General features: G+C 32.5%; 1 protein-coding gene across 4 annotated transcripts in view; it reads left to right on the top strand.

Moving 5' to 3' along the window:
- The first annotated feature begins 7,333 nt into the window (after positions 1–7,333).
- The window catches only part of LOC111619330 (putative uncharacterized protein DDB_G0282129), a 58,847-nt gene continuing 42,770 nt past the window's right edge, over positions 7,334–23,410 (top strand). For 2 of the 4 annotated variants that reach the window (XM_023361037.1, XM_023361035.1), the window contains exon 1: positions 7,334–7,873. In XM_023361037.1, the coding sequence (XP_023216805.1) occupies positions 7,610–7,873 (264 nt within the window). In that variant the 5' untranslated portion in view covers positions 7,334–7,609. Of the gene's footprint in view, positions 7,874–14,334; positions 14,921–23,410 lie in introns of those variants that run through there. The other 2 variants (XM_023361036.1, XM_023361033.1) reach the window with 1 other exon arrangement.

Genomic DNA, 23,410 nt, shown 5'->3' with positions numbered 1-23,410 from the left:
CCCGAGCCCCTTCATATCCTAGTTTCTCTTTATTGAATCGTATTGAATAATGTAATAAACGTAAATGAGATCAATATCTTTATCTATATTAATATCCCAGAAAAACATATTTTAAATAGCTCATCTATTTTTGGTAAGGATAATATCGTTAATAGAACTTTTGTCTATTACTAGATACAGATTTTTGCCTCTAACCTATATTTTCGCCATGATTTATGACGTTGTGATCTTGTAACTCATACTCTGAATACTAACCATCCTACCGTAGGATATTTAATCAACTTACACGGACTTTAATTATTTTTATTTTTATTTTTTCAATTATTCTGATTATTTACACTTATTTTTATCTTCTGTTTAATATTGCAATTACTTAATAAGAGCGTCCAGGCAGATGGCAGGAGACGGGAGTGGCTGAGAGGAATAAGTGCCCTTCTGAGATTTTCTTTATTTTTTCTTTCTCGTCTTTCTTTCTTTCTTTCTTTCTTTTTCTTTTTTTCCTTTTTCCATCATCATCTTCTTTTTTTATCGTTTCATGTTTCTTTCTTTTACCCTTTCTCCATCATTGGCGTCATCATTTTTCTTCTGTCTCTATCATCTTCTCCTTTGTCTTTATCATCTTCTTTCTTCATAATCGTCGTCATCTTCTTTCCTCTGTTTTTATCATCTTCTTTCTTCATAATCGTCGTCATCATCTTCTTTCCTCTGTCTTTATTATCTTCTTTCTTCTGTCTTTATCATCTTCTTTCTTCTGTCTTTATCATCTTCTTTCTTCATAATCGTCGTCATCATCTTCTTTCCTCTGTCTTTATCATCCTTCTTCTTCCTTTACCATCATTTATTTTTTGTTCATTCTTACTTCGTCGTCAGCATCTTTCTTCTGTCTTTATCATCACCTTCTTTCTTTATCCTCATTTTCTTTTTCTTTTAATTAATAATTTTATATTTTATAAGAATAAATTTATTTTAACAGTCGTTACACTGAAGTATTGTGACGAAATGTCCCTTTACTTTCCCTTTAAGTCGTATGCAGGAGCAGTACGATTTTTATTACATCGTTTCCCTTATTTTTTCATGAAATTTATTTATTTATCTTTTTGTCTTCCGAATTAAAAACATTGTAGACAACCTTGTTACTTAATTAAAGTTGTATGTAAATTGAGTTACTCAGGCGTAGATAAAAGTCCAGAGAGAGAGAGAGAGAGAGAGGTGCAAACACAGGTCTAGATAGAGTGAGTCTTCAGGGATATTTCGTCTATCCCACGGACACAAAAGGGCCTCCAAAATTTAATTTTTTACGTAAAAATATATGACTTGAATGATATAAATTAAAATTTATTTTGACAAGCAACGAAAAAAGATTTTTATTTGTTTACGGATCTTATTAATATTACTTTTGGCACGTAGACAGGATCTGGATCGCATCTATCTTGCCTCTTACAGTCCTTGCGAAGATGTTATATCGAAAAACTCTAAAATTCGTTAAAAAATTTCATTTTTAATGGGCTAAATAAGCCTTCGAGAGCCACAGTTTGCCCAATTAATTTAATAAATACAGTAAAATCTGCGTAAACCGGAATTGCACGGCACCGAATATTTTGGCAGGTTTCCGTTTTGAACAGGTTTTTTTAACACAGAAAATCGCTCCGTTTCGAAGTTTTTCCGCTTTAGGCAGGTTTCCGCTTTGTTCAGGTTCCGTTTTGGACAGGTTTTATTGTAATTACTCATAAAATACAATCGAATTTCCGAACAACAACCGTACCGATGGGAACACAAAAAGTCACCATTGTTCGGAGGTGATGTTGTATAGAGGTTATTTTGTACGCATTTTTGTTAAAGTTTCTGGAGAAATGGTCGCTGTTTAAAGGTGGGTTTTATCGGAGGTTTGACTGTAAATATTTAGAAAATAATTATAAATTTTTCTCGAATATAACTGCAATCACTTTTCTACGGCAAATTAAACAAGATGTACTGAAAGACAGGGTTACCAGATTGGGGTTTTTACCCTCAAAATAGGGATTCTTCAGGGTTTGGTTTATTTGGTTATAACAACGCGACACGTACCAAGAAGGGAAGCCTCTTCGGAGAACTTTTATAGGAAACTGGCGCCTATTTAGGTGTTACAAACGTGAAGAAGACACGCAAAACTTCACGTGGCCAGCGCTCGAAACGGCCTATGCCTGAGTTAAATAAGGCACAGGAGCTAAATTAAAACTATTTTAAAGCTATTTATGGCTTAGAAAATATCTAACACACGTGCTACACGAATTCAAGATCGTTTCTGGAAGGTTAATTTATCAAATTTATGCAAGTATTGGCCCATAAATGCAACCAAAAGCGCCCAAATCCGTAGAGAAAAAATCTCTACTACTTCATACACACTAAATTATAAGCTAAATATAATAAAAAACACTCAAAAAATAAGAATATTTTATTAAATTTCCTGATAAATCTTCACAATTGTTGCCTTAGTATGCAATTAATGTACTAAAAACACATGCTTAGAATACCTGATTGGAGGGATGAAGTAGCTTATTGAATAATAATTTAACGTTAAAAATTCAGGAAGAAATGAATAAAACACAATCCTATGTTGAAAATTTAATTAAATATCTGATTGATTAGACTGATTTTTAATAATAAATTAATTATTTTTATGTTCTAGTATGCTGCACCTGTATAACTTGTATATCTAGTGATGCCAGTAAGTGTGTTTTCTGTAATCTTATAAACATTTTAAATGTTAGAAAACTAAATTTTAAGGCCTTTACGTGCAGAGTTATAGGCCATATCTTCTCTACAGTATATAAAAAAAAACTTAAATTTTGTGGGCCTTTTCTGGGGCCCAACTCTCTTTACTGACCCCTCTTTTATTAAAAGTTACGTTGGAAATAGTTTTAAAACGTTGCAGAATTTAGAAAATGAAGGTTATATCACAAATATTAAATTGAATTATGTTTATTTGAGTAGTAAAATAAATAAAACTGTAACTTTATAACAGTCACTAACTCTACAGCTTTGTAACTCATATTTGTACCTTACTGATTTATTTCAGTAACATTTTAATTCATTTTACTACATTTTTAAGCACTTTTTTCTGTAAAAAAAATCCGTACAAGACATTCCATAATTTTATTTAATGTATCTTCTAATTCGTCAAATTTTCGAAAAAAAGGGGGGGAAACACACACATATAACATTAAGATTTAAAATTAACTAGGAAATTTAATTTGAATTTAAAAAAAAAAAATAAAAAGTAGACATCGTTAACATTTTAACGTTTGATTTAATGCTTAAAAAGCATCCATTATTGCATTAACTCCGACAGATTTTTTAATAATGGCCAATCATGTCATTGTAGATATATTTATCTGTATTTTTTATTTCTTTTTTTCTTCATTGAAGTCTCCATACATCCGGTACGTTTATGACAAATTATGATAACTTGTCACAGCCCGTGTTAAATACGTTTTCTGGCACATTTCCATTAGCAAGAAAGTGGCATTACCTGTATCTTTTTTTGGCCTCACTTCCGCATCACTTGGCAGAAAATTTACATTTTCTAGACGATTTATCGAAAAAAAAAAGTTATAGAAAATTTACAGTTTCTATAATATTTTTTCTATAAATTTCAAAGTTATTTATTTATAGCTTCTTTAATTTTCTTTTTCGTATTATTTAAAATTTATAGGAGTTTCTGAGCAATCTTTTAAAATCATTGTACATTCGTGTAATTACTGGAGTAAGCACTAAAAGTGTATTAAAACACACTGAAATAATACAAGTCGACCCCCTTATAACACTGTTGATTATTCCGTGTTATATGAATTCCATGTTGTACGAGTCACTTAGATTTTACAAATACGTGTGCCGGGCTGTGAACGGCTCACGTATTTGTAAAATCTAAGTGACTCGTACAACACGGAATTCATATAAAACGGTATAATCAACAGTGTTATAGGGGGGTCGACTGTATTGGTCTTTCTTTAATGGTTTATTGGTCGCTTGTGAAAGGATTTTCGCTGTGAAAAACGTTCTTGGTGTATTTGGTAGTATCTGAGAATGGAAATAGGACGTTTCTATTCTCAGAAGTATGTGAGGAAACGATGTGTTTCCTTGATAGTTCTTAAAGAATTGAAATGAAAATGTTCTGTATCCTGAGAATGGCAACGTGCTGTATCCTGAGAATGGAGTGGGGATTTTAAATGTGCTGTATCCTGAGAATGGAGCGGGAAATGAAAACGTCTTGTAGCTGAGAATGGAGTGGGGAATGGATCCTGAGAATGGAACGACAGGAAATTAAAACGTCTTGCCTACAAGTAAAGAGGAATGAGAACGTCCTATTCTGCTTTCAGGAACCATCAAGCGTACCAACACCAAACAGTCTACAGTCGTCCCAACTGTTTTAAACAAGACAAATAATGCAATAAAGTGTAAATCGTTTCGATAAACTAAAAATTTTTTTATATTTTTCTAACACGAATCTTATTCAAAACCGCTTAGAACAGAGAAAGAATAACATTAAAATCTATGCAAATAAAATTTTAATTATCTCATACAGTCGACCCTCTATAACACTGTTGATAATTCCGTTTTATATGAATTCCATGTTGTACGAGTCACTTAGATTTTACAAATACGTGAGCCGTTCACAGTCCGACACACGTATTTGTAAAATCTAAGTGACTCGTACAACACGGAATTCATATAAAACGGTATTATCAACAGTGTTATAGGGGAGTCGACTGTATTTTATTCATAATAAAGCCTTAATCATCATTAGATTAAACATTATAAGATAGATAAAATTTTAATTTTCATTTAGTTTAAATTTTTAAATCTTCATTACATGACCATGTGATAAAGCTTAATGTACTAATTAAAATTAATATTTTATCTATACTTTATTTATAATTAATTTTATAATTTAAAATTCTTTAAAATTATAAAATTTTCTATAATTTTAAATCAATTATTTCCAAATATAACTGTAAATTGTTCGTAATTTCCGAATTATCCGTCTGTTTATTCTTAAATATCACTCTATTATCAGCTCAAACGTTAGCATTCTTCACGAGCTTACTTACCATCCGAAGTGTCTGTAAGTCTGTCTGCCTGTCACTTCTTATATCTAAAGAATTTAAGTTATTTATCACTGAAAACTACAGATTAATGGAGATTTGTTTTTCTATTTCCGAACGTTTTACTTCGTTAAAACTATCGGAAATAAAGTTTTTCAGCTGTTTATAACCTTAAAAGTTAAGGAATTTGAATTAATTTTTTATATAACATTAAAAAAATTAAATAAAATTCGTTTTATCTTAAAAATTATTGTTTTTATCGCTAAAATTTGAAAATTCTTGTTAGATTTACGACGCGTCGGCGTGCGCGACAACCTTCCGAGCCAAAAAAATCACTTACTGTTAAAAATTAATTAATTATTTTATAAAATAAACTGTCTTAATGCATTTATAAATGATTTTTAACCATTTTATTAACATTTTTATCGTATACTTCTTTATTTTATAGACAATATTGCGGCGTAATCGAACAGGACTCTTACGCGTCGCGTCGCGATATAGTCGCGGCGCGCATATTAATATTTCCATTTTGCGTATTAAATTTATTTATTTAAATTTATTTTTTAAAACGTGTTAAAATAATAAAAATAATAATAATTTCTGAGTAACTAATTTGAAATATTTTTTAGAGGATATGAGACTTTTAACCTATATAAAAACCTGAAATATTTAATAGAATAGAAACTAATAATTTAATTAAAATGCTGTTTATAAAATTAATTTAATTCGTATTTTTTCTTAATTTGTTTATTATGCAAATAAAGTATTTTATTTGGAATAATTTTAAAAGATTCATCTAGCACGAAGCAAGATACAATACACTTCGCACGCACGCGTCGCTTTCATTCGCGACTGGACGCGACTGGAAGCGACTAACGTTTCGTAGACCTAAACCTGCAGAAAATTAATTATTTATTTACTTAAATTATTAAAAAAAAAAAAAAACTTTAAATCGAATACATTTTTATCGAAAATAATGCGATAATAACTTGTATTTTGCTTTAAAATGCTACGCGCCTGCAACGCGAAGCGAAGCGCAAACGATGGATTTCTCTAGTTTCTTAGCTTGTGTTTTTTTTTTTTTATATAACTTCTAAACTTTTATATTATTCTAGAAACGTTCGGAATTTATTTTATAATTCCACGCGCCGAATTTAGGATCAGGATCCAAAAAAATACCCGCATTTCAATGAAGAAAGTTTGAATTACCTACAAATTTACGAACGTTTTATGTGCACGTGACTATTATTGATTAATTCAAATTTTCTAGAATTCGATTCTAGACGAGAGATGGCGCTTTCTAGCGCGAGACAGTTTACAGTTATGGCGAGAACGAGGCAAGTACACAGCGAATCGGGCTGAAGTTGTCGTATATTGGCTCGAAATTTCAACAAGAAAACAAATATACACGACATTTTTTAAGTCAATCGAAAAGACTAGTTGATACTTTTGTAATTTACTCAAACATTTTCGTGTGTGACGTGTTAAACGCTCGCTAGTAGGGCCTACTAAAAAGCAAGGCGAAACTTGTGGCCCTAAGCTATGATGTATATCAGGCCCTTCTTTTACACCAAATAACGATATATATATATAAATACGAGGCCCTAATCCGTAGATTCATAACACAAGGCCTTGTTTAGCTTACGTGCAAACCGGCCTTGTGTGTGAGAGATACTTATTGTGAGTGTATTCTAAACACTATTTACGTGTATGGTGATCTATTAAACGATCAGTAAGCCGATACTGTGTGTTTGGTACACACTGTACGTATTATTAGTGTTCTCAACACAGTCGAGTGATGTTTACGTACAGTACACCCGCTGCATTTACTTACAGATGTACTGTACCTAAACACGAGGCAACCATCTTGTGTAGTATGCACCTCTTACTATTTTAACGGGTATAATTATTTAAATTATGCAAATCGAGCGTCGTGTATGTAAATACAATAAAAAAAACCCATCCCCCTAGTGGCACAAAAATATAAACACAGCGCGAAGAAGACAACAGAGCAACCAATTAAATAACTTGAAAGTTGTTGGTGTTGCTTTTATTTTATATTTTATTATTATTGTTGTTATTATTATTATTATTATTACTATTATAAAAGTGCCATCCCGGATGTAGGGCAGTACGATCGCTAATGGCGTCCAATCCGGAACGTTTTTAAAAGAGACCGCGAGGGACGGCGAACGTTACAGGAGGGGAGGGAGGGATGGCAAGTGTGTAACTATACAGAGTTTGCACACACGTCCTTCGCTCAGTCTGAGTCAAGTTTGCAGAGCGGTGCGCAGCTATATGCAATGGCGCTGGTCGCGCCGATGTGACTCCCCGTTACAGCGTAGTAGACGAGTACAGGACTCCGAATGTAGACGCTTGGAAGTTGTCTCCCCGCTTTGTTCAAGCCGTACGTCACTGATATCGTTGGAATATCTGTTACCATTTAGGTGATCGGTTGGTGTTTAACCGTAACCGGACGCCGCTCGTCGGCGTTGTCGAGCCCTATAGGGCATAATTTGCCAAGAGGTATGGGAGATATCTTACCCGCTAAGAGGCAAGCTATTGTTGAAAGATTACAACGAAGATTCGAAAAGTATCGACGTCATCAAAATGCATGCCTCCCCCGTTACGAACATTCAATTAGCGGTATATGCGATCAGCATCGTCAAGAGGCACTCTTATTAAGGCAACGTTATATCGAAAACAAAGTTAAGAAGTCGAAACGCTGCGAAAATCAAAGTTTAAGTAAGGATTTTAAGCAAGAACGTGCAATTTCAAACATATTCCTTTCGGTATGTATATTATTTCAATTTTAAACTCGTAATTGCCTTTAACGATTCTCGTTATAACGCGTAAACGTTGTTTTGATGCGAAGTATTTTTANTTATATTTTATAAGAATAAATTTATTTTAACAGTCGTTACACTGAAGTATTGTGACGAAATGTCCCTTTACTTTCCCTTTAAGTCGTATGCAGGAGCAGTACGATTTTTATTACATCGTTTCCCTTATTTTTTCATGAAATTTATTTATTTATCTTTTTGTCTTCCGAATTAAAAACATTGTAGACAACCTTGTTACTTAATTAAAGTTGTATGTAAATTGAGTTACTCAGGCGTAGATAAAAGTCCAGAGAGAGAGAGAGAGAGAGAGAGAGAGAGAGAGGTGCAAACACAGGTCTAGATAGAGTGAGTCTTCAGGGATATTTCGTCTATCCCACGGACACAAAAGGGCCTCCAAAATTTAATTTTTTACGTAAAAATATATGACTTGAATGATATAAATTAAAATTTATTTTGACAAGCAACGAAAAAAGATTTTTATTTGTTTACGGATCTTATTAATATTACTTTTGGCACGTAGACAGGATCTGGATCGCATCTATCTTGCCTCTTACAGTCCTTGCGAAGATGTTATATCGAAAAACTCTAAAATTCGTTAAAAAATTTCATTTTTAATGGGCTAAATAAGCCTTCGAGAGCCACAGTTTGCCCAATTAATTTAATAAATACAGTAAAATCTGCGTAAACCGGAATTGCACGGCACCGAATATTTTGGCAGGTTTCCGTTTTGAACAGGTTTTTTTAACACAGAAAATCGCTCCGTTTCGAAGTTTTTCCGCTTTAGGCAGGTTTCCGCTTTGTTCAGGTTCCGTTTTGGACAGGTTTTATTGTAATTACTCATAAAATACAATCGAATTTCCGAACAACAACCGTACCGATGGGAACACAAAAAGTCACCATTGTTCGGAGGTGATGTTGTATAGAGGTTATTTTGTACGCATTTTTGTTAAAGTTTCTGGAGAAATGGTCGCTGTTTAAAGGTGGGTTTTATCGGAGGTTTGACTGTAAATATTTAGAAAATAATTATAAATTTTTCTCGAATATAACTGCAATCACTTTTCTACGGCAAATTAAACAAGATGTACTGAAAGACAGGGTTACCAGATTGGGGTTTTTACCCTCAAAATAGGGATTCTTCAGGGTTTGGTTTATTTGGTTATAACAACGCGACACGTACCAAGAAGGGAAGCCTCTTCGGAGAACTTTTATAGGAAACTGGCGCCTATTTAGGTGTTACAAACGTGAAGAAGACACGCAAAACTTCACGTGGCCAGCGCTCGAAACGGCCTATGCCTGAGTTAAATAAGGCACAGGAGCTAAATTAAAACTATTTTAAAGCTATTTATGGCTTAGAAAATATCTAACACACGTGCTACACGAATTCAAGATCGTTTCTGGAAGGTTAATTTATCAAATTTATGCAAGTATTGGCCCATAAATGCAACCAAAAGCGCCCAAATCCGTAGAGAAAAAATCTCTACTACTTCATACACACTAAATTATAAGCTAAATATAATAAAAAACACTCAAAAAATAAGAATATTTTATTAAATTTCCTGATAAATCTTCACAATTGTTGCCTTAGTATGCAATTAATGTACTAAAAACACATGCTTAGAATACCTGATTGGAGGGATGAAGTAGCTTATTGAATAATAATTTAACGTTAAAAATTCAGGAAGAAATGAATAAAACACAATCCTATGTTGAAAATTTAATTAAATATCTGATTGATTAGACTGATTTTTAATAATAAATTAATTATTTTTATGTTCTAGTATGCTGCACCTGTATAACTTGTATATCTAGTGATGCCAGTAAGTGTGTTTTCTGTAATCTTATAAACATTTTAAATGTTAGAAAACTAAATTTTAAGGCCTTTACGTGCAGAGTTATAGGCCATATCTTCTCTACAGTATATAAAAAAAAACTTAAATTTTGTGGGCCTTTTCTGGGGCCCAACTCTCTTTACTGACCCCTCTTTTATTAAAAGTTACGTTGGAAATAGTTTTAAAACGTTGCAGAATTTAGAAAATGAAGGTTATATCACAAATATTAAATTGAATTATGTTTATTTGAGTAGTAAAATAAATAAAACTGTAACTTTATAACAGTCACTAACTCTACAGCTTTGTAACTCATATTTGTACCTTACTGATTTATTTCAGTAACATTTTAATTCATTTTACTACATTTTTAAGCACTTTTTTCTGTAAAAAAAATCCGTACAAGACATTCCATAATTTTATTTAATGTATCTTCTAATTCGTCAAATTTTCGAAAAAAAAGGGGGGGGGAAACACACACATATAACATTAAGATTTAAAATTAACTAGGAAATTTAATTTGAATTTAAAAAAAAAAAATAAAAAGTAGACATCGTTAACATTTTAACGTTTGATTTAATGCTTAAAAAGCATCCATTATTGCATTAACTCCGACAGATTTTTTAATAATGGCCAATCATGTCATTGTAGATATATTTATCTGTATTTTTTATTTCTTTTTTTCTTCATTGAAGTCTCCATACATCCGGTACGTTTATGACAAATTATGATAACTTGTCACAGCCCGTGTTAAATACGTTTTCTGGCACATTTCCATTAGCAAGAAAGTGGCATTACCTGTATCTTTTTCTGGCCTCACTTCCGCATCACTTGGCAGAAAATTTACATTTTCTAGACGATTTATCGAAAAAAAAAAAAAGTTATAGAAAATTTACAGTTTCTATAATATTTTTTCTATAAATTTCAAAGTTATTTATTTATAGCTTCTTTAATTTTCTTTTTCGTATTATTTAAAATTTATAGGAGTTTCTGAGCAATCTTTTAAAATCATTGTACATTCGTGTAATTACTGGAGTAAGCACTAAAAGTGTATTAAAACACACTGAAATAATACAAGTCGACCCCCTTATAACACTGTTGATTATTCCGTGTTATATGAATTCCATGTTGTACGAGTCACTTAGATTTTACAAATACGTGTGCCGGGCTGTGAACGGCTCACGTATTTGTAAAATCTAAGTGACTCGTACAACACGGAATTCATATAAAACGGTATAATCAACAGTGTTATAGGGGGGTCGACTGTATTGGTCTTTCTTTAATGGTTTATTGGTCGCTTGTGAAAGGATTTTCGCTGTGAAAAACGTTCTTGGTGTATTTGGTAGTATCTGAGAATGGAAATAGGACGTTTCTATTCTCAGAAGTATGTGAGGAAACGATGTGTTTCCTTGATAGTTCTTAAAGAATTGAAATGAAAATGTTCTGTATCCTGAGAATGGCAACGTGCTGTATCCTGAGAATGGAGTGGGGATTTTAAATGTGCTGTATCCTGAGAATGGAGCGGGAAATGAAAACGTCTTGTAGCTGAGAATGGAGTGGGGAATGGATCCTGAGAATGGAACGACAGGAAATTAAAACGTCTTGCCTACAAGTAAAGAGGAATGAGAACGTCCTATTCTGCTTTCAGGAACCATCAAGCGTACCAACACCAAACAGTCTACAGTCGTCCCAACTGTTTTAAACAAGACAAATAATGCAATAAAGTGTAAATCGTTTCGATAAACTAAAAATTTTTTTATATTTTTCTAACACGAATCTTATTCAAAACCGCTTAGAACAGAGAAAGAATAACATTAAAATCTATGCAAATAAAATTTTAATTATCTCATACAGTCGACCCTCTATAACACTGTTGATAATTCCGTTTTATATGAATTCCATGTTGTACGAGTCACTTAGATTTTACAAATACGTGAGCCGTTCACAGTCCGACACACGTATTTGTAAAATCTAAGTGACTCGTACAACACGGAATTCATATAAAACGGTATTATCAACAGTGTTATAGGGGAGTCGACTGTATTTTATTCATAATAAAGCCTTAATCATCATTAGATTAAACATTATAAGATAGATAAAATTTTAATTTTCATTTAGTTTAAATTTTTAAATCTTCATTACATGACCATGTGATAAAGCTTAATGTACTAATTAAAATTAATATTTTATCTATACTTTATTTATAATTAATTTTATAATTTAAAATTCTTTAAAATTATAAAATTTTCTATAATTTTAAATCAATTATTTCCAAATATAACTGTAAATTGTTCGTAATTTCCGAATTATCCGTCTGTTTATTCTTAAATATCACTCTATTATCAGCTCAAACGTTAGCATTCTTCACGAGCTTACTTACCATCCGAAGTGTCTGTAAGTCTGTCTGCCTGTCACTTCTTATATCTAAAGAATTTAAGTTATTTATCACTGAAAACTACAGATTAATGGAGATTTGTTTTTCTATTTCCGAACGTTTTACTTCGTTAAAACTATCGGAAATAAAGTTTTTCAGCTGTTTATAACCTTAAAAGTTAAGGAATTTGAATTAATTTTTTATATAACATTAAAAAAATTAAATAAAATTCGTTTTATCTTAAAAATTATTGTTTTTATCGCTAAAATTTGAAAATTCTTGTTAGATTTACGACGCGTCGGCGTGCGCGACAACCTTCCGAGCCAAAAAAATCACTTACTGTTAAAAATTAATTAATTATTTTATAAAATAAACTGTCTTAATGCATTTATAAATGATTTTTAACCATTTTATTAACATTTTTATCGTATACTTCTTTATTTTATAGACAATATTGCGGCGTAATCGAACAGGACTCTTACGCGTCGCGTCGCGATATAGTCGCGGCGCGCATATTAATATTTCCATTTTGCGTATTAAATTTATTTATTTAAATTTATTTTTTAAAACGTGTTAAAATAATAAAAATAATAATAATTTCTGAGTAACTAATTTGAAATATTTTTTAGAGGATATGAGACTTTTAACCTATATAAAAACCTGAAATATTTAATAGAATAGAAACTAATAATTTAATTAAAATGCTGTTTATAAAATTAATTTAATTCGTATTTTTTCTTAATTTGTTTATTATGCAAATAAAGTATTTTATTTGGAATAATTTTAAAAGATTCATCTAGCACGAAGCAAGATACAATACACTTCGCACGCACGCGTCGCTTTCATTCGCGACTGGACGCGACTGGAAGCGACTAACGTTTCGTAGACCTAAACCTGCAGAAAATTAATTATTTATTTACTTAAATTATTAAAAAAAAAAAAAAACTTTAAATCGAATACATTTTTATCGAAAATAATGCGATAATAACTTGTATTTTGCTTTAAAATGCTACGCGCCTGCAACGCGAAGCGAAGCGCAAACGATGGATTTCTCTAGTTTCTTAGCTTGTGTTTTTTTTTTTTTATATAACTTCTAAACTTTTATATTATTCTAGAAACGTTCGGAATTTATTTTATAATTCCACGCGCCGAATTTAGGATCAGGATCCAAAAAAATACCCGCATTTCAATGAAGAAAGTTTGAATTACCTACAAATTTACGAACGTTTTATGTGCACGTGACTATTATTGATTAATTCAAATTTTCTAGAATTCGATTCTAGACGAGAGATGGCGCTTTCTAGCGCGAGACAGTTTACAGTTATGGCGAGAACGAGGCAAGTACACAGCGAATCGGGCTGAAGTTGTCGTATATTGGCTCGAAATTTCAACAAGAAAACAAATATACACGACATTTTTTAAGTCAATCGAAAAGACTAGTTGATACTTTTGTAATTTACTCAAACATTTTCGTGTGTGACGTGTTAAACGCTCGCTAGTAGGGCCTACTAAAAAGCAAGGCGAAACTTGTGGCCCTAAGCTATGACGTATATCAGGCCCTTCTTTTACACCAAATAACGATATATATATATAAATACGAGGCCCTAATCCGTAGATTCATAACACAAGGCCTTGTTTAGCTTACGTGCAAACCGGCCTTGTGTGTGAGAGATACTTATTGTGAGTGTATTCTAAACACTATTTACGTGTATGGTGATCTATTAAACGATCAGTAAGCCGATACTGTGTGTTTGGTACACACTGTACGTATTATTAGTGTTCTCAACACAGTCGAGTGATGTTTACGTACAGTACACCCGCTGCATTTACTTACAGATGTACTGTACCTAAACACGAGGCAACCATCTTGTGTAGTATGCACCTCTTACTATTTTAACGGGTATAATTATTTAAATTATGCAAATCGAGCGTCGTGTATGTAAATACAATAAAAAAAACCCATCCCCCTAGTGGCACAAAAATATAAACACAGCGCGAAGAAGACAACAGAGCAACCAATTAAATAACTTGAAAGTTGTTGGTGTTGCTTTTATTTTATATTTTATTATTATTGTTGTTATTATTATTATTATTATTACTATTATAAAAGTGCCATCCCGGATGTAGGGCAGTACGATCGCTAATGGCGTCCAATCCGGAACGTTTTTAAAAGAGACCGCGAGGGACGGCGAACGTTACAGGAGGGGAGGGAGGGATGGCAAGTGTGTAAGTAACTATACAGAGTTTGCACACACGTCCTTCGCTCAGTCTGAGTCAAGTTTGCAGAGCGGTGCGCAGCTATATGCAATGGCGCTGGTCGCGCCGATGTGACTCCCCGTTACAGCGTAGTAGACGAGTACAGGACTCCGAATGTAGACGCTTGGAAGTTGTCTCCCCGCTTTGTTCAAGCCGTACGTCACTGATATCGTTGGAATATCTGTTACCATTTAGGTGATCGGTTGGTGTTTAACCGTAACCGGACGCCGCTCGTCGGCGTTGTCGAGCCCTATAGGGCATAATTTGCCAAGAGGTATGGGAGATATCTTACCCGCTAAGAGGCAAGCTATTGTTGAAAGATTACAACGAAGATTCGAAAAGTATCGACGTCATCAAAATGCATGCCTCCCCCGTTACGAACATTCAATTAGCGGTATATGCGATCAGCATCGTCAAGAGGCACTCTTATTAAGGCAACGTTATATCGAAAACAAAGTTAAGAAGTCGAAACGCTGCGAAAATCAAAGTTTAAGTAAGGATTTTAAGCAAGAACGTGCAATTTCAAATATATTCCTTTCGGTATGTATATTATTTCAATTTTAAACTCGTAATTGCCTTTAACGATTCTCGTTATAACGCGTAAACGTTGTTTTGATGCGAAGTATTTTTAGTCTTTTTCTTTGCCGTTAAATCGGGTGACGTTAAGTGTTATCGGTACACTTGCACTTGCAACATGCACGCTACTGCCAATGTTGCGCGCGTGGTGTGAATGATACTAAAGCTTGCTTAATCCATTTAAAGTAATAATTTACTTTATTTAATTGTATATTATGTAAAAATTAAGCCTTTTTTTAAAAAAATACAGATTTACTCCACTGTGACGTATTTAACTCTGGTGTTGACGTACTGTACGTTTCTATTTTTTATTATATTTATTTGGAAATTTAAGGAATTAATAAGGTTATCAGCGTAGAGACAATTGATATAGTGACTACTGGATATTAAGTTGGCTTGTTTTGAATGTCGTTAAATCGAGAGTCCATATCTTATATTTAGAACTAATAATTCACTCAACCTGTAGTTCGCGGATCCTCGCTGATCCTATAAACGCCCAAAAAATTTCGATTTAATCCCGGTTTTAACGAAACAAAATATAATTGACTCTCGATACATCGATTACTCGATATAGTGAACAATTGTGTTTATCTTTGCTATTCTTTAAATGAACTCTAATGTAGTGTTAGTGCGATTCTTTGAAAGTTCGCTATATCGAGAGCTCTGGTTACCCTCTTCCATCAAATAATGGGCTCTAAATTGTAACCTAATAGCGCGAGGCCCTAAGCTTCACCCTTGTTTAAGGTGTCCCAAAAATCACTTAACTATTATAAAGACTAAATTCCTGTCTTATTTAAATAATTTTTCACTCTAACTCTACAAAAATCGTTCAGTATAAACTTTTCTTATTGGTAAATATACCTGGAACACGGTTAACCGAATTTTGGGCCACCCGAAAAACGCAAAACAAAGCAGACTTTTGGGCCATCCCATGAATAAACTTAGTCATTCGATAAGTCAAAAGTTCAGGTTTATTTCGAAGTCTTGAGAACAGACAGTCGAACGTGTGAATGAAATAAAGTAAATAATTAAATAAATACTGTATATAATTATTTTGTTATCGTAACAAGACCTCACTCGGAACTGGCTCCATATTTTGAGGGCCCCGGCGCAAAAATATATATATATATATAAGGGTCTTCCGAGGTGTCTAGGGCCTAGTTAATGCTCGCCCTAGACATCACGGAATCCCCTGTAAGCGAGGGGCCCTGTGTCAATCCTTCAGTGAGGCCTCATTTATCTATTTAAGACTGATTTATTCGGTAATTTTACTGTTTACTAACGTATTAGAAGCATTAAAACAATACGGGATGGCCCAAAAATCGGTTAACCGTTCGAAAATAAGCTTTTTATATAATTTCTTTCAAAAGTCGTCCTGTTATTACAGGTTTGCGGTTAACTTATTTATGGACCATCCTGTGTGTAAAATATATTTTAAAAGTTGTAATTAATTACTGTAGTTCACGTGAAACTTTGCGGTCAGACAAACGAACGAATAAATCGAATGCAGATGCTACCGTAATCGATACCAGAATTAACAGAAGAGTGTAATGTTCTGCGAAAATTTTTACACGGGGGAAACAATCGGCGCACGTGGAGATTTTCATCCCCAAAACACTTAAAAGTATTAAGAAACTTTTATAATTCTCTTGATAAAATAGTTTGTCTGAAACAGCAGGAATTCATGTGTAAAAGTATAATCAAACCTCGATATAACGCCCATTCTAAATAGCGTCAATCTCGTAAGTCGCCGACGATTATCTGTAAACGGATCGTCCCCATAAATGTTACGTCTCTGGTTCCGTTTTTAAGTATTTTTGAGGCCATATCGGCCTAATTTTTTTAGAGGCATACAGATACAGATGAAAATATCAGTAAACGAGCATTAAGATGAGGCCTCTAAGAAGGCGAGGCCTCCAGTCTACGTTTAGTTGCAGACGTCGTTACTGTATTTAAAACACTTTAATTTAGCGCCCCATTCGATTTACAAGGGGATCAAATGATGGCGCTAAATCGAAGGTTTTTAGTAACAATTCCTACTAATGTTAGTTATAGGATATTCAACTTTTGACATCTTTTTTTTTCCAAAAATTCTTAGGATTCGAGACATTTTTCTCTTCAGGAAATAACTGAGTTACTGTATTGATTTATTAATTTTCCTCGCTGAAGAACGTGGGTTCGGCTCCCACTCGAGGCAAAAAGAAAAAAAAAACATTCCTTCCCCCACAAAAATTCGGTTTCTTCTTTTAAGCGAATATTAGAGTTAAAATTCTAATTTTACTTCGATTTTACCAATGATTTTTCTGTTTTACACCCCCAGAAAAGCTATTTTTATGGATAATTTTATGGCTTTATTCCCTCAGATCTTGCATATTTCCTCGTTCAATTATGGCTTTAAGAATTTAAATTAATCAAAAATCGAATTTTCTTTCGTTTATACCGAATAATTTTATGATTTATACTCCCAAAATGCGATTTTTATTGATAATTTTCTACAGATCCTCCTCTCACCAGTGTTGCTGGACTGACTTGTGGATTTAAGCTGACACATATAACAAGCCCTTCCACTCTACTCAATAATGATAGGTGTAAGAATATGAGGCTTTAAACTATAAACTCATAACGCGAGTCTCTAAACTATAGACTCATACGCGAGGCCCTAAGTTACAGACTAATAACGCGAAGTCCTCAGGTATAGACTCATTATGCAAGGCCCTCAGCTATAGACTTATAACGAGAGGCTCTAATATAGAGGCCCTCGGATATAGATTCATGACGCCAGGATCTAACCTATATAGACTTTTGACGTGAGGCCCTAAACTATAGACTCATAAGCTGCAGCTTGTTTCGCTTACGTGCAATTACCTTCCCGATCCTCACGCGATCCCTCCCAAAATGGATACAGATTTTTAATTGAAAACTGCTGAAGATTTTGCCAATTTTAAACAAAGAATTGAATTTTAAAATCAATATTAAACAAGGAGAAAAATTATAATCATTATCTAGTTAGTTGAATACGGAAAATTGGATAGTGTTCATTCTTCTGTAAGAGAATTGAATATAATTGTTGGAATAAATTGGATAAACGTTTTACTGCCGACATCTATCATTACATTTTCATTATCTCGACGTTAAAAAGGGGAAAATATATAAATATATTTTGATTTAATAAAGTTGATTTATATTTCAAATATTCAACGTCAGATAAACAAATGAATAATAAATAGTAACCGAAGCTATCATTTTAATGAGATTAGACTTTGCTAAAATCCTCTTTGGTCTTCAGAAAATTAAATATTTTATCGATTCTCTAAGTTTTAAATGTTTTGTTCGTAATTAAATAAAATATATCTACGGTATTACGATTTGCAAACTTCGTTTTAGCGCCGCCATTTGATTGCCTGTCGAAATTAGCGTTAAATCGAGCGTGGAGATAAACTGGAGTTCATCGTGAGTCTTAATCTTATTAAAGTCTTAAATATTGTTTTAATTAAATAAAATATGTGGTGTACTTTCGATTTAAGATTATAGACTTCGATTTAGCGCCACCGTATGTTTAAATGCTAAATTGAAGCATCGCGAAATTCCTTACTTTGTTTACCTTGAAACGTAAAAATGAAAGGAAAATAATATTAATAATGAATATAGGCGGACCTTTGCGATGTTCGAAGCATAAAATGTTTTAAATTGATTCCAGCCAATAGAGATTGATCATTCAATATTCGTTACGGACAATGATTGGCTGTGAAACTAAAGTCGTTTACATTCAAACTTCGATTCGGAGCCGCCATTTGTTTGCTAATGAAATTGATACTAAATCGAGAACTATGGCGCTAAACCGAAGTGCGTAAACAAATTTGAGGTTGACACATAATTTGGTGTTAACAAATGTCGTTTATAAAGCAAAATCGTACAGATTACTACTGTCTTTTAGAGACTTCTAACTGGCTTTCCTGATCCAGTCAATAGTTTTATAGAGCCCTTCTAACTGGTTCCTCTTCTAACTGAGTCGTTAGTTTTCTGTCTTCCGTTCTGAGAGAATACAGTAGACTTCTAGAGTCCTTCTAACTCGGTTAGAAAGACTCTAGAAGTAGTCTAGAGCCCTTCGGAGCCAGAAGACAGTATTCTTCTAGATCCCTTCTAATTGGCTTCTCTTCTAACCGAACCAGCAGTCTTCTAGAGCCCTTCTTCTATGTTTATACACAGCGGATCGTTTAGAAATGAGATCTAATACATCAATAACTTATTCTGTGGAGTTATGTTATTGAAGATGCTAACACGAGAGATTACATAAACTTATCTTCTAAACCCTGAGCTTAATTCTAATCCTTCTTCCTTACCCATTTAAGGGTATCGATATAATATTTCTTCGCATTCTTTTCTCTCTTTTCGATTCATTTATCTTCCATTTTCATTTTCCATTCTGGCGATTTCCTTTATAAATCGCCGCAATTGCTTCATCTCTGATTGATTGATTATAATAAAAGCATCAGAGACTCGTTAAATTAATGTTTTCATCTTCATAAATGGTCCATTGGTTAGAAATGATTACTCTAAAAGGTTTCAACATGAAAATTTGATCTCAGAATCCTTCTAAAATTCTTAAAATTTGTATTTTTAGCGTACAAAATTTTGTTACTTGCATGATATACAGTATTTTCACCTCTAAAAAGTTTTATACGTTTAGTTTTTTGCAGTAAAACTGTCTAAAACGGAACCTGAATGAAACAGAAACCTGCCAAAACGGAAAAGTTCGCTTTAAGCAGGTTTACTGTACAAGAATAAAGTGATTTTATTTATTTATTTAAGTGATAGCTTGCTTTTAATACACAATGAATACAGTTTCTTGCGTGTAAACAAATATTCAACTCCACTGTATGCTACTGTGTACTCGTATGTAACATTGTAACATGTACGGAGTAACATATACACTATACGATATTCTATTGGTGTCGCCCTGTACTTAAGTACTACTCTTTATATGTACCTTACAATTTGTATGCTACGTTTTGTACACATAGTACACTACTTTCTATGTGTACTATGTACAATACACATAGAAAGTAATGCATAAATGCAGTGGTAACCTTTAATATAGTGTGCATATTACTCTGTACATTATCAGTCTTGTGCGTATTAGTTACTTCTATGTATACTTCTATTGTAAGTGTATAACACAATGTACTGTACTTCTATATAACGTTGTTGCTTGTGCAGAATATGTGCTACAACGTTATATAGAGTAAAATTTATTATAATAAACGACAAAAATCTTCCATTCTAATGTAATTTCTTCTGATTTAAAGCGAAAGAATCATTTCAATAATATTGATATAAAGATAAGAATTAACTTCATAAATTCTTGATAAATCATTACATCTGGAATATTTATAGTCGTATGTCATAATATTTACATTAGATAAAATTTTGATGAAATATCAAACAGTATAATGTCTTCATATACTGAGTGGATGATACTGTTAAGTGTTTTTTCTCACTTTATAACGTTAAATTTATTCATTTTAATATTATAAAATACATCTGCGACCTTAACATATGCAACTTTTAGCAAATCGAGTAAAAAACCTCGATTTAACGCCAGGGTTTGAGCATTTGTAAACGGTAAATATTAAATAGGGAATTCTTCAATATTTAATTGCTAAGTATACGATATAAACGGGATTCAAATCACATGATTTTGAAACTCCCTACCTCAAACTTGTGATTAGACCTCGTTATTGCGTATAATTCTTATTGCTCCCAGTAGTTTATTTTAGCCTCACATTCTATTGTGCAAATTTAAGTCCAACAGAGTGAACGCTAAATCGAGGTTTGATTATAATATAATTCTTGTTGTTTTTAAAGTAATTCAATTTAGCATGCACCCCGATTTATTAAAATATATATACACCCCGATTTATTGATTTAGTGAAGCGCAAATTATTAAATAATTGTAAAAATAACGTAAACAATAAATACAGGCGGTCCTTTGCAATATTCGAAGTATAAAATGTTCAAATTGATTTGAACGAATGCGGATTGGTTAGTAGATTATACGTTCTGAACGATGATTGGTTACGTAACTAATATAGTAAACTCTTTGTAAATTATTATTATTATTATTATTACTATTATAAAAGTGCCATCCCGGATGTAGGGCAGTACGATCGCTAATGGCGTCCAATCCGGAACGTTTTTAAAAGAGACCGCGAGGGACGGCGAACGTTACAGGAGGGGAGGGAGGGATGGCAAGTGTNACAAATACGTGTGCCGGGCTGTGAACGGCTCACGTATTTGTAAAATCTAAGTGACTCGTACAACACGGAATTCATATAAAACGGTATAATCAACAGTGTTATAGGGGGGTCGACTGTATTGGTCTTTCTTTAATGGTTTATTGGTCGCTTGTGAAAGGATTTTCGCTGTGAAGAACGTTCTTGGTGTATTTGGTAGTATCTGAGAATGGAAATAGGACGTTTCTATTCTCAGAAGTATGTGAGGAAACGATGTGTTTCCTTGATAGTTCTTAAAGAATTGAAATGAAAATGTTCTGTATCCTGAGAATGGCAACGTGCTGTATCCTGAGAATGGAGTGGGGATTTTAAATGTGCTGTATCCTGAGAATGGAGCGGGAAATGAAAACGTCTTGTAGCTGAGAATGGAGTGGGGAATGGATCCTGAGAATGGAACGACAGGAAATTAAAACGTCTTGCCTACAAGTAAAGAGGAATGAAAACGTCCTATTCTGCTTTCAGGAACCATCAAGCGTACCAACACCAAACAGTCTACAGTCGTCCCAACTGTTTTAAACAAGACAAATAATGCAATAAAGTGTAAATCGTTTCGATAAACTAAAAAAATTATGTTTTTCTAACACGAATCTTATTCAAAACCGCTTAGAACAGAGAAAGAATAACATTAAAATCTATGCAAATAAAATTTTAATTATCTCATACAGTCGACCCTCTATAACACTGTTGATAATTCCGTTTTATATGAATTCCATGTTGTACGAGTCACTTAGATTTTACAAATACGTGAGCCGTTCACAGTCCGACACACGTATTTGTAAAATCTAAGTGACTCGTACAACACGGAATTCATATAAAACGGTATTATCAACAGTGTTATAGGGGAGTCGACTGTATTTTATTCATAATAAAGCCTTAATCATCATTAGATTAAACATTATAAGATAGATAAAATTTTAATTTTCATTTAGTTTAAATTTTTAAATCTTCATTACATGACCATGTGATAAAGCTTAATGTACTAATTAAAATTAATATTTTATCTATACTTTATTTATAATTAATTTTATAATTTAAAATTCTTTAAAATTATAAAATTTTCTATAATTTTAAATCAATTATTTCCAAATATAACTGTAAATTGTTCGTAATTTCCGAATTATCCGTCTGTTTATTCTTAAATATCACTCTATTATCAGCTCAAACGTTAGCATTCTTCACGAGCTTACTTACCATCCGAAGTGTCTGTAAGTCTGTCTGCCTGTCACTTCTTATATCTAAAGAATTTAAGTTATTTATCACTGAAAACTACAGATTAATGGAGATTTGTTTTTCTATTTCCGAACGTTTTACTTCGTTAAAACTATCGGAAATAAAGTTTTTCAGCTGTTTATAACCTTAAAAGTTAAGGAATTTGAATTAATTTTTTATATAACATTAAAAAAATTAAATAAAATTCGTTTTATCTTAAAAATTATTGTTTTTATCGCTAAAATTTGAAAATTCTTGTTAGATTTACGACGCGTCGGCGTGCGCGACAACCTTCCGAGCCAAAAAAATCACTTACTGTTAAAAATTAATTAATTATTTTATAAAATAAACTGTCTTAATGCATTTATAAATGATTTTTAACCATTTTATTAACATTTTTATCGTATACTTCTTTATTTTATAGACAATATTGCGGCGTAATCGAACAGGACTCTTACGCGTCGCGTCGCGATATAGTCGCGGCGCGCATATTAATATTTCCATTTTGCGTATTAAATTTATTTATTTAAATTTATTTTTTAAAACGTGTTAAAATAATAAAAATAATAATAATTTCTGAGTAACTAATTTGAAATATTTTTTAGAGGATATGAGACTTTTAACCTATATAAAAACCTGAAATATTTAATAGAATAGAAACTAATAATTTAATTAAAATGCTGTTTATAAAATTAATTTAATTCGTATTTTTTCTTAATTTGTTTATTATGCAAATAAAGTATTTTATTTGGAATAATTTTAAAAGATTCATCTAGCACGAAGCAAGATACAATACACTTCGCACGCACGCGTCGCTTTCATTCGCGACTGGACGCGACTGGAAGCGACTAACGTTTCGTAGACCTAAACCTGCAGAAAATTAATTATTTATTTACTTAAATTATTAAAAAAAAAAAAAAAAAAACTTACAAAATTAAATACGTGTTAAAGA

The sequence above is a fragment of the Centruroides sculpturatus genome, unplaced genomic scaffold, assembly GCF_000671375.1.
Source record: "Centruroides sculpturatus isolate CEXI.00-Female unplaced genomic scaffold, Cexi_2.0 scaffold224, whole genome shotgun sequence".
Classification (NCBI taxonomy): Eukaryota; Metazoa; Arthropoda; class Arachnida; order Scorpiones; family Buthidae; genus Centruroides; species Centruroides sculpturatus.
The sequence above is the reverse complement of the archived record's forward strand: the minus strand, read 5'-3'. Positions and strand labels throughout refer to the sequence as shown.